This window comes from Neolamprologus brichardi, chromosome 9 (assembly GCF_056152115.1).
Source record: "Neolamprologus brichardi isolate AB-2024 chromosome 9, ASM5615211v1, whole genome shotgun sequence".
In the NCBI taxonomy this organism is placed as follows: Eukaryota; Metazoa; Chordata; class Actinopteri; order Cichliformes; family Cichlidae; genus Neolamprologus; species Neolamprologus brichardi.
Window position 1 is genome coordinate 34,319,958 of NC_142112.1, and position 16,028 is coordinate 34,335,985.

Here is a 16,028-nt window from a genome sequence, read left to right on the forward strand (position 1 = left end):
CTGCTCACCTAAGTATTGAGTTTTGTGAAGTAAAGTTTTCACGTCCAAGCCACATTAACTGCCTCCATCTGAGTCTGCAGTTTGGGTCTACCCTCTTGCTCGGGCCTGTCCACCATAACACTTATGTGTTCATTTTTGAACTTTGTTTTTTTTACACCTCTGTAAATAAAACTTGGTTTCTTTACATCAGCAGCTTAACTCGTAAGATCCGTTTATTAAATGTCACTTCTGAGCATCACTCATGTTCTTTGTTCCCTTTTCTATCCGACCTGTTTGAGCTCTATGACTTCATCTTGTCTCTATCTGTGTCTCCTTCAAATAAAAACAGACTATTCTCTGTAGAAACATTTTTTTTAATCATGTGTACATTATTTCCTTATATAGCTCAAACGCTGCACATATGAGTGGGAGCACAGACGTTAATGATGTGACATGTGTAGGTGTGTCACTGGGACGCTCATTATGACTCTGTGCTTTCATATGTCCTGCCCAGAAGTGATTGCTAAAGAAATCTTTTGTAACTAAACTGACAATTTAGAAAAGATTCAGAATTTACTTTAAAGGAGAAAAATTGAAGCATTTCCTTTTAGTCATTACATTTAGGCTGTGATCAGCTTGCATTAAGTAAAATAACTCACTTTTAACCTTTTTTCTTTATTAAATCCTTAATGAAGTTGCTGATATAATAAACCAAGCTAGGAGAATGACCTCCGACTGCAGGAATCCTAGCACTCCCACAGTCTCACAAGAGGAACCATTACCAAATTATCAGCAGGAATTTGGTTGATAAAAGTGACTCCTTAAGGCAGGCTGGTGGAATTTCCCTAAATTCATTAGCATGGAGAAAGAGGAGGGAAAAATAAAACAGGAAGTTGACTGAGTGACTTCTGCTTTTCTAGACCTCACTGCATAAATAGCCGGTATCCCCACACATCAGTCAGTTCATCGAGCACTCTGGAGAAGAGAAGAGAATAACAGATACTAAATCAGATTTTTTATAAAATGGCAAACTCTGGAAGTCTGTTTGCGCTGGTCGCCGTTGTCCTGTTGGCTGTGGTCGAGTGTGGCTCATCAGGTAAATTCAAACTCTGTGGAAGTTTTCCACATTGCTTTTCTTCAGTTTCAGACAGCTTCATTTAAATCTCACGCCGCTCTGTGTTTGTCTTTAGCTGAGAAACTAGCTAACTGCTGCACAAAAGTCACCTCAACGGAGATTAAGGAACCGATCACGGGATACCTGGTCCAGATAGCAAACCCTCCATGTGTCCAGGCAGTCATGTAAGTCATATTCTGACAATTTAAAGCAACGAATAGACTCCACAAAAATGGTCAAATCACTGTTAATTTTCAGTAATTAAGAACTTTCTGAATATGCTTCCAACCATCTAATACTGACTTTAGTTGCATAACATTTTAATTTCATAAGCTGTGTACAAATGTAAATGAAAGTGACTCTATTATATTGAAAATTAACTTAATGACCTGTTGATATTAGATGAAATGGATTTAATGGCAAGACGTTTTTTAATTTTAACCTTATTTTTAATTCCTGCAGCTTTCAGACACAGTCCGGTCTTTTCTGCGCTCAATTGAACGCTTCCTGGGTTCGTGCCAAGATTTTTGCATTAAAGTAAGTTTTATATCATCATTTATTTACTCACATGCTCATTTGGTCTCATTCTTGTAATCAGTTCTTCATTTACAAACCTGTTGTCTCATATATTTTTCCTTTTTTGTTTTGTTTTTTTCATCAGGAAAGCTAAAACCAGGTCCACTACACCATCTGTGGTACCTACATCTCCAGTCTCCCTTCTCTCCATCATAACATCTACCGCCTCTCCTTCTTCATCTTCCACCCCTCTGCCTTCCTCCTCAGCGACCTCTGAGATGTCGACTGGTGCGACCTTTTCAGTAAGCAGGAATGAGTAGGACGCTATCTGATGAAGAAAGCTGTAACCTCCCCAAGATGTTGGGGGAACTAACTAATGTTAAATTATTAGGATGAATATTAAGTGTCTTTCAATTAATTTAAAGCAAAGATATTTATTTGTTAAGTCTAATCGATCTGTGCTGATACAGTAAAGGCAAATATTCATTGTAAAGTGTATTTATCAGCATTGATGTGTTAATGTGCACAGTTTTACGGTTTTATTACATGCAGGCATGTATTTATGAAAAATAGAGATATTTATTTACTTAAAATATTGTCATAACTTAAAAGTGAAGTTGTGAATTTTGCATTTAGTATTCATTATTTTTTTTATGATTTATTTGGAGATCAAACAAATGCATTCTGACCAAATCCAGAAATTCTATTGTTTAATTATTCTGAGAAAGTGTCATGAGATATTTATTTATTAAAAGCTTTTATTGTGAGGATTGTGACGGGAAAAATAAATATTAAATTTATGGTGAGATTGCATCCTTTTTCATTTCAATCTAACTGTGTGTATGTGCAAAACACACGTCTGCCTCACACTGGCAGCACCAGTCCAGGTAACTGGCTCACAATAAGAGATAGTCCATGTGTGACAGAAAACCTCTGTTTGGCAGCATCGTGCAGTATGCAGGAGGCCCACTTTCTCACTATGAGCTCTCCTGACAACAGCCCGCTCTGTTCCAGGGTTGACTATAGCAATGGTGTTTTTTGGAGCAAGAACTGGCCATATTTGGACAAACTTAATTAAATTAAGTAAGTTTGGATTACAGTGTTCCACAGCACTGGGGCACTGGAGAGTCATGTTAAATCAGGCAGATTTTAAAATTCATTTTCCATTTAGTCATTAGCACTCATCAGGCAATGTCTATGGGCAACTGACTGCACTCAGACCAAAGGGGGCTGAATAATTACTCACGCCCCACTTTGCAGTTATTCATTTCTAAAAATGAAATGAATGAAATGAAATGAAAAAAAAAAAAAAAATGTTTGGAATCATGTATGATTTTCGTTCCACTTCTCACGTGTACACCACTTTGTGCTGGTCTTTCACGTGGAATTCCTATAAAACTGATTCATGTTTGTGGCTGTAATGTGACAAAATGTTCGGAAAGTTCAAGCGGGCCGAATACTTTTGCAAGCCACTGTATATGGTCAGAAACAACGGCTTGCTATGACAAGTGTATAGTTAGGGGCAGTTATTATTGCGAACCTTTTTACATCTGGGGCAGTATGTATAGTCGAAATCAGCCGTCTATCTTGAGATCTTGAGATGTGTAAGAGGTGTAAACTTGTCACAGCCAGCCATCAATACAAATCATGATGCATACATGTGAGGCTCAACCATTAATACAAATTATGAGGTCAAAAATAGAAATGGTACATATGCAAAATATATAGTGTGAAATAGAGAATAGATAGAATAAAATAGCCCTTTATCATCATTGTAAAGTATCATATAAAATGTAAATAAATTACAGGACACTAAAGCTTGAGTATATAAGTCATACAGTTACTATATTATTTTTAGTATATGTAACATGGCCATAGTATTTTGGTAAATGGTCTGTATTTGTGTAGTGCTTTACTAGTCCCTAAGGACCCCAAAGCACTTTACACATCCAGTCATCCACCCATTCACACACACATTCACACACTGGTGATGGCAGCTACATTGTAGCCACAGCCACCCTTGGGTGTACTGACAGAGGCGAGGCTGCAGGACACTGGCACCACTGGTGCCCTCTGACCACCACCAGTAGGCAACGGGTGAAGTGTCTTGCCCAAGGACACAACGACCGAGACTGTCCAAGCCGGGGCTAACTCCCAACTGTTGAGCCACGATCGCCCCTGTATTTTCACTGTATATAAAACAAAACCCAATACAACAACAGAAATAAACATTTTAACAAATGAGTAACTAAGCCTTGACTCGTGTATTTAAACTGGATCCTGGAGAATCCTGAGGTTTTATTGTGGTTTTGCTGTCTCAGTGTCTGTTCCCTGATCAGTTTCCTTCCTTCTGTTTCCTTCCCATCTGTGCCAAATATATGATGTGTGTGTGTCTGCATTTACAGTCCAATCATATCTTTGTAGAATGACGGGGCTTGTTTTCTACAAATTTATCAATATCATTGTATGTAAAAGTGCCCTTAATGTATTTTCAGTGGTCAGTAGTTTAGAATAGAATAGAATAGAATAGCTTTTTATTGTCATGTTACAAGAACAATGAAAGGCAGTTTGGCATTTCTCCATGTGTGTGAAGTACACAATAGTGTAAGTATTTGCACAATAACAGACAAATTTACATTTACACAAGAAAGATATGTACAAGATATTGATCTACAGAGACTGCAGATCATGTTTATGCTGTAACTGAAGGCTCTTTTGACGTTGTGACGGTGCATCATGAGACCACAGCACACTTGTGACTGCATACTTTAGCATGCCCTTCCCAGAATGATTGCCAAAGATTATGTGTCACAAATGCCTCAGAGGTAATTTCACAAAATAAGATTAGCTAAAAAAAATTTTTTTTAAAGTTTTGATTCATAAGTTGTTGTTTTTTTTTTAATAGAGATTCCTTTTTACTTTTACAGTCCAGTTTAGATGAAATTTAATTATTGATCCAGAGTCTTTGTTCTTTATCAAATCCTCAATAAATCCTCAGTCAGTAAAATGAATCTTGCCATAAGAATATATTTGAGGAGTCCTAACACCCACAATCTAACAGTCTGGAAAACCCATGACCACATTGAGGACTGAAACTGTGCAATGAAAGTGTTTCTAATTTAACCGTCTCTAAATTCCCCTGAGATCAGAATTTAAAAATAAGAGAAAGAATAAGGAAAAAGCAGGAAGAAGGAAGAGAGTGATCGCTTCTCCTTTCAGGCCTTTAATATACTTTAATATTCAACATAAGAGAAAGAGAACGTAAGAGGAAGATCTGTAATCACACAAATGTTAAATGGACTGATTCTTATATAGCGCATTTCTACTTTCCTGGAGCACTCAAAGCACTTTATACAACATGCCACATTCACGCAAGAACTATTTCTATGCTTTTAAGTGTTTTTTAACTAACATTCACTCACATTATAACTCCGATGGATGCAACTTGTGGTTAGGATCTTGCCCATGGACATTTGGCATGCAGACTGGAGCAGACAGGGATGACCTGCTCTACCTCCTGAGCTACAGCCAGCTGTCTGCTTCTGAGGTGTTGGTAGCTAATCTCAGCTTTACATCACACAAATCATTGTTCTAGTCCAATCAGCTTTCTCTCAGCCTTCTTAAGGCCTCCACTCTGCGTACTTTAAATCTCGCTGAGCATCTGTCATTCTCCCTTGCAGATACTTTCATGCAACCAACCTCCTGATCACCGTCTCTCATCACTCATCATTCAAGCCTCCATCTTCATCTCCACCATCAGTGTTTACATTCAGGGGCATCCACCCCAATCCCTATCACAGCTGGGAATCCATTCTGCTGAGATGGATCATCGAAGTCTAACCGCCAAATATTTCAAACTGAATTCAGTTTTTTCAAATGTAATAAATCATGTTCAGTTCCTTCTAATGATCTCCCCTTATTGAAATGTTGTCAGTTCACTGAGCTCTCCAGAAACAACTGGAAAAGGAAGACCAACAGTGACAATTTAATCTCATATTTGTCAAGCTTTAAGAATACAATACAACAGCGACAAGTCTGTTTGCGCTTGTCGCTGTTGTCCTGGTAGCTGTGAATGTGTATGGGTCAGACGGTAAATTTAAATTTCATATAAACTCTGTTTGATGGTTCAGATGGTTGTGTTTTATTTAAAAATGCATTTAATTAAAATATAATTTCAGCTTCAACAGTAAAGCTGGCTACTTGCAGTGCAAACGTCACCATTAAGTAGCCAAGGGCAACGTATCCATGTGTCAGTGCAGTCATGTAAGTAATGTATTGTGTCGAATTTTTACGGTGAAAAATGAATTTGATCCATGTTGCAATCAGGCTGTAACATGACAAACTCTGAAGCAAGAGAAGCGCTGTGAATACTTCCGGATGCAATATGAATGTGTGTTGCACTGACGACACACAGTCAGGACGCACTGACACACAGAGTCAGCGCGTCCAGTCGAGTTGCTCAGATTAGCGGAAGTGAAGTGCAGCAGACAGCTACAGATAAAAAGAAAGAAAAAACTCTGGTTTACAGTTGGTCTGAAGGAGGAAATTAGCTATAAAGGTCAAAAGTGTTTCACTGATGATATGTGTTTATCTTTGGTAAACATGCTTAAAGCTTGACTTTACTACAGCAGAAGTACGTCTGAGCACAGATTCACTTTTTGGCTTTTCAAGAAACTGACAGTCCCAGAAGCTGCTGTTTGGTAAACCTGCTTATTTAGGTTGTTGTAGTTGATGAAATACACATTTATGGCAAATTAGAGTGTATGTATCCGGATGAATTAGTGGTTATTTTTGTCTCTTGTCTTCTCTTTTTCCTACTTTTGTCTGAACTTGGACTTCCTTTGGTGTGATTAAGATAAATGGCTTGTCTGTTGCTTCTTGTGTCTCATCTTTTCTGGATGTTTTGGAGATTATGTATCGGAATTTCAGGAGCATGACGACGCCTCCAAACATGCTCTTTCCTGTTGTCATCTATATAGGTTCCCCCAGTTCTGCAAGCTGTTCATTCTCATTTATGTGCCCCACCCTCCCTCCCTACTTGTTTTACATGGGGATCTGGGAGCCCAGGAGCTGTCGCCAGTCCCCTTTGAAGCCTTCTCCAAACTGCAGCATGTCAAAGCATTCACTCTTACCTACCAAAACGCTGTGAAAACCTAAACTGAGGACGTGGGCCCAGCTAGTGAATGTTCATTTGCCTTTTTATAAAAAATACTGTTGGACCTGGAGTGGTATTACACCAAATACTGATGTGAGTTCTTGATATTTATTGTACTTTACATGTAGTTTGCTGTTTTCTACAAATGTATTAATCTCATTAGTTTTAAAAACATCCTCACTTTACTTTCAGTGATCAGTATTTTACATACATCTAGAAAAACGTGTCTTTCCATTTAACTGGATGAGTAGGACATTCCTCAATTTCACTTCCCGTTATTTGCAAACTTTTCAAACCTAGGAAGACGTTCTTCTGTTTCCCCCAGACGCTGGCGTTGCACAGTTTCTTGCACATGGGTGGGAGGTCAGAGGTCGATGTTGTGACATGCCCATGCGTCACAGTACCCGAGCACACTTGTGACTGCACACTTTAATGTGCCCTGCCTACAATGATGACCAACGGTTTTGTATCATGAATGCCACAGAGGTGACCTTCAAAAAATAAGAATCACTTAATGTTTTTTTTTAAAAAAGCGTTTAATCATGAATTTATATAACTGAGAATTTTTGCATTTAAGGAATGATTTGTTTGAATTAAGTTAGACAACAGATTCAGTCTTTCCTCTTTATTAGTTCTTCGAATAAATCAAGTCATAAAAAAAAAGAAACTTGCCATAAGCATGATTTGAGGACTCCCGACACCCACAATATGATCGTTGGGGAAAAGCCATGACCAAATTTAGGATTGACATTGTGCAATGAAAGTGGTTTCGGATGTAAGTGTCTTGGAATTCCCCTGAAATCAGCGTTAAACTTATTCATTCATGAAAAAAGGAGCATCGATAGGAAAAGAGAAGGAAGAAAAAACCCCAGAGGGATCACTTCTGCTTTTAGCGCCTTTAAGTATCCAACATCTCAAGACATTTGTCAGTACATCCAGCTCTCTGGAGACGAAGGAAGAAGAAAGACCAACAGATAATCATTTACTGGTTAATCTCTTATTTATCAAGCTTTTTAAAAATGGTGAAGTCTGGAAGTCTGTTTGCGCTGGTCGCCGTTGTCCTGCTGGCTGTGGCTGTGTCTGGATCAGATGGTAAGCTAACCTTTAGAAAAACTCTGTTTATAATCTTTCAGGCTTTGTTTTGTATAAAAATACATTTCAATTAAAACTTAATCCCTGCTTCAACAGAAAAACTGGCGACTTGCTGCAAAACTGTCACCAATAAGGAGATTACAGAGCCGATCTTGGGATACTTGGTCCAGAGAGAAAGGCGTCCGTGTGTCAACGCAGTCATGTAAGCAGCACTTTAAACACCTTAAAGCAACAATTAGACTCCTTAAAGATTGTTAAAGATAAATAAATAGCAGCCTTTTCAGCTTGATGCACTTTATATAGTCTGAAGACCCATTTTAGCAGTTTTTCCAACAATTTTCTTAATTGTGTGGCTTTTAATCAATCAAATTCAATACTATTAAACAAACTTAAAGATAATATATTTGTTGAAGTACAAATACTTAATTTGCTTGTCATTTCTGCAGCTTTCAGACACAGTCCGGTCTTTTCTGCATCAATGGGAGAGCTCCTTGGGTTCTTGCCAAGATTGTTGCATTCGAGTAAGTTTAACATCACCATTCATTCACTCACATGCTCACTTGGACTTCTCGCCACTAATGGAATCAGTCCTTCAGTTGCAAACCTGAAGTCTCATGTTTTTCTTTTTTGTTTTTCCCTCAGGAAAGCTAAAGCCCAGTCCACTACACCGTCTGTGGCCACTACATCTCCAGTCTCCCTTCTCTCCATCATAACATCAACCGCCTCTCCTTCATCATCTTCCACGGCTTTACCTTCCTCCTCAGCGACCTCTGAGATGTCAGCCGGCGAGACCTTTTCAGAAAGCAGGAACGAGTAGGACGCCATCTGATGAAGAAAGAACAAAGTCAAAAATTAGTAATAATTACTGATAACTTATTGTTAAATTATTAGGGTGAATATGTATTTGAATCCATTAATTAAAAGTAAATTTTTTAGTCTAATTTAATTTATCTGTGCTTCTACAGTACAGGAGAAACATTTTATAGGAAAGTGAATTCGTCAGTGTTTACATGTTACTGTGTGGAAAGGTTTTACATTTTTATTGCCACATGCCGGCGTGTCTTGATGAAAAATAGAGATATTTATTTACTTGACATATTTTAACTTAAAACTGAGTTGTGCAACCACTATGGTTAGAATTTTGATGTTGCATTAAGTATTCATCCATTTTTAGGATCTATACGTAGATCAAACAAATGCATTTGGGTGAAATTAATTTGTGTAATATTTCAGAGAAAGTGTCATGAGATATTTATTTAATTGAATAGTTTTGTTGTGAAGATTGCGACGGACAGAAATAAACACTGAATTAATGATGATCCTGGATCCATCTTTTTATTTCCTTTTTAGCAGAACCTTTCTTTATCTGTTCAGACCACGTTCAGTGGCTCATGCAGTTGTGCAGCTGCAGCTTCATATGACTGTTTTCACATCACAAGTTCAAACACTGTGAGAGTATCAGAGCTGTCTGAAACTATTCTGGGTAATTAGAACACAATGTAAGACAAATAATCACATTTTATTTGATCTCAGCACACATGCATTCACTTTTTATTCGCCTATCGTCCTCTGTAAAGATGGCTCAGCTGAGTGTAGTGAGGTAACAGTGTTGTCTGTCATCAGTCCTCCTTCATGTCTTTTGTTTTGGGGTATTATCCTGTCTAATTGTATGGTGGTGTAATTAATAACCCCTGGATCTCAGCAGTCCTCCTGAACCTATGACACATACAGATGCATTAACCAGCTGCAAACACATGCTAATCAGCACTAAATAAAAATGTGTATAAGCGAAGTCAACACGCCCAGCCTAGTTACTCAGATCAGTGGAAGGGAAGTGTAACAGACAGCTACAGACGAAAAAACGAGAGTCTGGTTTACAGCTGGTCTGAAGGAAGAAATTAGTTGTAAAGCCACAAACCATTTTATTAATCAGATGTGTTTATATTTTGTAAACCTGTTTACAGCCTGAATCTGCTGCAGCAGAAATCAGCATTTTAACACATTTTTACACGACTCGCTTTTTAGCTGTTCAAGAAACTGACAATCCTAGAAGATCCTGCTTGATTTACATGCTTATTATTTTAGGGTAAATCTGAGGATATTGTTGATAAAATACAAATTTGTAGGAAATTATCGAGTTTAAATAACAATTTATTTGTGTTCCGCTGTCTTTGCCCACCTTGCTGTGGGTTTGTTGTCTTTTTCATATTTATCTTTAAGTTACTTCCTTTTTCATCTTACAAGTTATTTTTGTCTTTTTTTTTCTTGGTTCTCTTTGTGAAGATCTGTTCTGCTGCTTACTTTCCCAATATCTGTGGTTCTTTCCCATCTGTACCTAATGAATATTTGTGTGTGTGTGAGGATGTGTTTTTATAGTCCTGTCACCTCTTAGTTGCGTAAAAATGCATAGCGTGAAAGAGTTCAGGTCTTAGGAGGTTAAAGAATGTACCAGCTTTATTGGATTCTTCAGTTGTTTTACTGCTTTACTCGTTTTCTTTGGATTTATTATGAGTCAAATATCATTTCACATTTTGTTGTGTAACATGCTGATATCCTAACACAGCTGGTATGAACGATCAATCTCTTTGATGAAGATTTACATACTGTTCAGTGAAACTAATTCTCTGTGAATCTCGTAGTATTTACTTCATTATATCTTTGCAGCAGCCAATGATATCTTAATGGCCATTTAGATATTTAGATCCTTATTTTTATTTTTTTAACCTCCTAGGACCTGGCGTCCACATATGTGAACATCACATTTTGGGTTATTTAGACCAAAATACTAAATTTTGCTCTACATGGCCCTGATATCCACTTACGAAGTCATTATACTGCTACTGTTCTATCAAAATTTTAAACAAATATCCTCATATTTGGCTCTCATTTTTCTTAAAAACAAAAATAAGGTTAAAAAAAATCTGGTAATTCTTTGTTTTTACATGCATCGGGCCCCAATGTGACCAAATATCAAAGAGAAATTAAAAATGCATAGCGTGAAAGAGTTCAGGTCTTAGGAGGTTAAAGAATGTCCTGCTGACAGAGGAAAGAAAATAGGAAAAGGTGGTGGTAGAATGAGGAAGTACAGAACAGGATTCAAAGAAAGAGGCTGCCAAAGAAAAAGATGGGATAGATAGGGAGATGGACTATTGGAAGGCTAGGTGTACAGAAAAGAGAGCAGCGGAAAGGAAGGAGTGGAATTGGAAAGTGGAAGTTTGAGGAACTGATCAATGAAGAAAATGAGAAAGTGGAGGACAGCTGGAGTAAAGAGAGTGAAGGGCACAGGATTAGTAAGAAACAAGTGAGAGCAAGTCTAAAGTGGATGAAGAAGCAAAGCATACGGACTGTTCCTTTAATTAAAATGAGAGATTTGTCTTTGTCTTCTGCTGTCTGCTGTCATGTTTTTTGGATGTCTGTTCATTTAAATTGTAGCTCCTGCAGGAATCCTAACACCCACAGTCTGATACTTAGAAAAACCCATTGACCAAATTTCCGTCTGAAAGTGTGATGAAAGTGCTTTCGGATGTAAGTTCGTCAGAATTCCTCTTAAATCAGCATTAAAGTCATTCACGTGAATGAAAAGAAAAGAGAAGAAAATCAGAAAAAAAGAAGGATGATGACTAACCCGGAAGGATCACTTCTGCTTTCGGTGCCTTTAAGTATCCAACATCTTAAGACGTTTGTCAGTACATCGAGCCCTCCGGAGACAAAGGGAGAAGAAGAACCAACAGATACTCATTTACTGACTATTTAACTTCATATTTATTAAGCTTTTTCAAAATGGTGAAGTCTGGAAGTCTGTTTGCGCTGGTCGCCGTTGTCCTGCTGGCTGAGGCTGTGTCCGGGTCAGGTGGTAAGTTTCAATTTCAGATAAACTCTGATAAAGTTCCTTGAATTTTATTTTATATAAAAATGCATTTAAGTAAAATGAAATTCCTGCTTCAACAGTAAAGCTGGCCTCCTGCTGCACATCTGTAGCCAATAAGAAGATCACAGAACCGATCTTGGGATACTTGGTCCAGGAAGCAAACGCTCCTTGTGTCAACGCAGTCATGTAAGTAATATTTTGACTCCTTAAAGCAATGACTACAGTACAAAAAGACAGTTAACATTTAATAGACCTTTGCTTTTCCAGTTTAACATACTTTGACTTAGTCCAAAATTTAATGGTATTTCATTAAATTTTCTAAATTGTGTGGTTTTAAATTAAGCTTATTGTTCAAAACTTAAAAAAAATTAAAGAAAAAACAAACATACTCGCTTGTTAATAATGAATTAGTTGTATATAAAAAAATAATGTTGAAGTACAAATACTTAATTTGCTTGTCATTTCTGCAGCTTTCAGACACAGTCCGGTCTTTTCTGCATCAATGGGAGAGCTCCTTGGGTTCTTGCCAAGATTGTTGCATTCGAGTAAGTTTAACATCACCATTCATTCACTCACATGCTCACTTGGACTTCTCGCCACTAATGGAATCAGTCCTTCAGTTACAAACCTGAAGTCTCATGTTTTTCTTTTTTTGTTTTTCCCTCAGGAAAGCTAAAGCCCAGTCCACTACACCGTCTGTGGCCACTACATCTCCAGTCTCCCTTCTCTCCATCATAACATCAACCGCCTCTCCTTCATCATCTTCCACGGCTTTACCTTCCTCCTCAGCGACCTCTGAGATGTCAGCCGGCGAGACCTTTTCAGAAAGCAGGAACGATTAGGACGCCATCTGATGTAAACACCTCTGCAAACCCTGGGATATTAGTAAAACAAACAAAAATAAACCCAGAAAAGGCCTTTTAAATAAATGTTAAAATTACTGGTACATTGTTAATAATGTATTGTTAAATTATTTGGCTGAATATGTAGTTTCTTTCAATTTGTTAGAAGTGAAATTATTTCACTGAACAACTGAATTAATCTGTGCTGATGCAGAAGAGGAAAAAAAATATCAGAAAGTGTATTTATACGTATTTATATGTTACTTTATTCAACATGTAGAAGAGTTTTATGCTTTTATTATTACTATATGCAGGCGTGTCTTGATGATAAATTAAGATATTTATTTACTTGATATACTGTCATGACTTAATGGTTACAAGTTTGAGTTTGCATTCGGTATTGCATTCTGATATAATCCATATATTCCTTTTATCAGTGTCATTAGATATTTATTTATTTGAAATCTTCATTAAATTGTGATCGACTGAAATAAACATTAAATTAATGGTGATCTTGCATCCATCTTTTTATTTCCATGTGTGAGCTTCTGACAATATTTTATGTAAAATAAGCAAAAAGGTACAGACTAGACATGCATGCCTGTCTTTTTCCCTTCAGGCCACCTTCAGTGGCTCATGCAGTTTTGCATTGACCTTAAAAGGGGAATCAAGACAAACAGAGTTCCTGCAGTTGTACACAGACTGGGCAAAAGCCACTACTAATCATGAGAGTGTGGCACCAGAAAACACAATTACTTAAATTTAATTAGATTTTACTTATATAAAGCCAATAAACAACAACATCAGTCACCTGATTTATATCGTAAGTTAAAGACCCTGCAATTATACAGAGAAATTACCAACAATCACATGATTCCCTTACCAAACACTTGCAACAGTGGGAAGGAAAAACTCCTTTTAACCGGAAGAAACCTTCTACAGAACCAGGCTCAGAGAAGGGCAGCCATCCACCATGACCGTTTGGGGGTGAGAGGAGGAAGACAAGACTAAAGACACTCTGTGGAGAAACACAGAATACTGTGAAAACACAAAGAGAGTAAAAAGAGGCGAGTGAATTAGGGGAATTCCCCAGTAGACTGGCGTTATTGCAGCATAACAAAGAGAGGGTTCAAGGTCATCTGATCGAACCTAACTATATGCTTTAGCAAAAAGGAAAGTTTGAAGCCTAATCTTAAAAGTAGAGATAGTGTCTGTCTCCTGAATCCAAACTGGAAGCTGATTCTACAGAAGAGGGGCCTGAAAACTGAAGGCTCTGCCTCCCATTCTACTCTAGGAACAACAAGTAAGCTTGCAGTGTGAGAGCGAAGTGCTCTAATAGGGTGCTAAGTTGCTATGAGGCCTTTAAAATACGATGGGGGCCTGATTATTCAACAACCAGTATGTGATGAACAGGATATTAAATTAAATTAGTGAGTACTAATGGTGCAGCATTTTGGATTAACTGAAGGCTTTTCAGGGAGTTTTTAGGACTTCCTGATAATAATGAATTACAGTAGTCAAGTCTAGAATATCTAGCTAGATATGACAATATCTATCTAATAGAAACAGTCCATGTTTGAAAGAAAACCTCAATCTGGATTTGGCTGCATCATGCAGCAGGAAGTATGAATGATGCCCACTTTCTTACTGTGAATTCTGCTACCTGCTCTGTTCTCTGGTGGACTCAGCTGGACATTAACTAGGCTTCGTACCAGGGAGCTGGCAGGGTAAAGACGGCTCAGTGTATCTTCTGACTGACCCAGATTCATGTGTTGAGAAATTCAGGGTTGCAGCTAATTTCTGGAGACTCTAAATGTGTATAGAGAAAAATTTCACCTATTGGTTTGTGTGCCTGATTTTTAACTAAACGAACATAGCAATGCTGTTTTTGGAATGACTGTTTGGTTTTATTTGGAGAAGTGTATTGAAGTTGAGGGATTATTATTGATATTGTTTTAAATATATCCTCCTTACAGAGGAAAGAAGACAAGGGGACTTGGTAGGTGAATTCAAAGGAAGAGGCTACCAAAGAAAAAGTGGGATAGTCAGGCAGATGGATCCTGGGAGGCTCCATGTACAGCAAAGAAAGCAGAGGAAATCATGGATTAATGATAGAAATAGAAAAGTGCTAACACGCGAAGATGTGTGGATTGCCTTTTGCTTTCCGTATGTCATGGTGTTCTGTTCATTTGGCTTTTTCTGGCAATAAACAAACAACAACAGAACTCCAGACTTGATATTTTTCCTGGGAACATCACTGCTGCCACCTAAATTTTCCAGCCACCTGCGTCTGAGTCTACTTGGGGAAAAAAAGTGTCACTTTAAAACAGTGTCACACCAGATATTCAGCTGAGTTTTTGATGTTTATTGTACTTGACAGTAAGTTCCTTTTTCTCTACAGATTTACCGATGTCATTATTTTTTTTACTTTCAGGGCACAGTATTTTACATAAATCTACAGGGATTGTGGAGTGTGCTCCTGCTTTAACTTAGTGAATAGGACACACTTTAGTTTCACCATTGCTTTCACTTACTTCCTCTAATTAATAAAAAAAAAAGACCTTCTTCTGTTTGCCCTGAACCCTGGAGCTTTCTTGCACATGGGTGGAGCTGGTGAGACATGTCCGTGCGTCACAGCACTGGAACATACTTATGACTGCATACTTAACGTGCCCTGCCCAGAAATATTGCAAAAGATTTTGTGTCATGAATGCCACAGAGGTGACCTTCATCAAATGACAACGGTTAAGTGAAAACTCTTTAAAAAAAGCATCATAAGTTATTAACTTATAGTAACTGAGAGAATTTTTGTGTTGTAGTTTAGAATAAATAACTGATCTACAGTCTTAAATTCATTTCCTTTATGTAGTCTATTAATAAAATAAGTCGTGTCATTAGTGTGACTCGCAGTGTCTGTTGAACTCCTAACACCCCCTATCAGATACTCAAACTATTGCCAAATTTCCGATTAAAACTGTGCAATGAGTGTTTCTGGCTTGAAATGTATTGAAATTCTTTTTTAGATTGAAAGAAAGTGCATTACATGCAGAATGAGTAAGATGACTAATTAAAAGATTGCTTCTGCTTTCAGGCCTTTAAGTATCCAGCATCTCAAGATGTTTGTCAGTTCACCAGGATCTTCAGAGATAAAAGAGAGAGAAGAAAGACCAACAGATAATCCTTTCTTGACTATTTAATCTAATAACTTTCAAGCTGTTTGAAAATGGTAAAATCTGGAAGTCTGTTTGCGCTGGTCGCTGTTGTCCTGGTGGCTGTGGCTGTGTCTGGATCAGATGGTAAGTTTGAATTTCAGATAGACTCTGTTTAAGTTCCTTCAAATGGATTTATTTTACATAAAAATGCCTAAAAACCTCACCTGTGTTTCAGCAGTTTCAAAGGTGTTTGAATGCTGTGAAACAGTGACCAGTAAGAAGATTATAGAACCAATCTTGGGATACAGAG

The 16,028-nt window shown here is 37.6% G+C and overlaps 4 protein-coding genes across 4 annotated transcripts in view; all 4 read left to right on the forward strand.

Annotated features, from left to right (window-relative positions):
* The window catches only part of LOC148101526 (uncharacterized), a 190,808-nt gene that overhangs the window by 66,877 nt on the left and 107,903 nt on the right, over positions 1-16,028 (forward strand). The window lies entirely within an intron of this gene.
* On the forward strand, positions 964-2,409 carry LOC148101528 (uncharacterized). Its single transcript, XM_087846356.1, has 4 exons — positions 964-1,075; positions 1,170-1,278; positions 1,556-1,630; positions 1,755-2,409. The coding sequence occupies exons 1-4, from the start codon at positions 1,003-1,005 to the stop codon at positions 1,927-1,929; spliced, it is 432 nt and encodes a 143-aa protein (XP_087702482.1). The 5' UTR covers positions 964-1,002; the 3' UTR covers positions 1,930-2,409.
* LOC148101529 (uncharacterized) lies at positions 7,709-9,175 on the forward strand. Its single transcript, XM_087846357.1, has 4 exons — positions 7,709-7,856; positions 7,953-8,058; positions 8,303-8,377; positions 8,499-9,175. The coding sequence occupies exons 1-4, from the start codon at positions 7,784-7,786 to the stop codon at positions 8,671-8,673; spliced, it is 429 nt and encodes a 142-aa protein (XP_087702483.1). The 5' UTR covers positions 7,709-7,783; the 3' UTR covers positions 8,674-9,175.
* Positions 11,577-12,876, forward strand: LOC148101530 (uncharacterized). Its single transcript, XM_087846359.1, has 4 exons — positions 11,577-11,709; positions 11,805-11,910; positions 12,195-12,269; positions 12,392-12,876. The coding sequence occupies exons 1-4, from the start codon at positions 11,637-11,639 to the stop codon at positions 12,564-12,566; spliced, it is 429 nt and encodes a 142-aa protein (XP_087702485.1). The 5' UTR covers positions 11,577-11,636; the 3' UTR covers positions 12,567-12,876.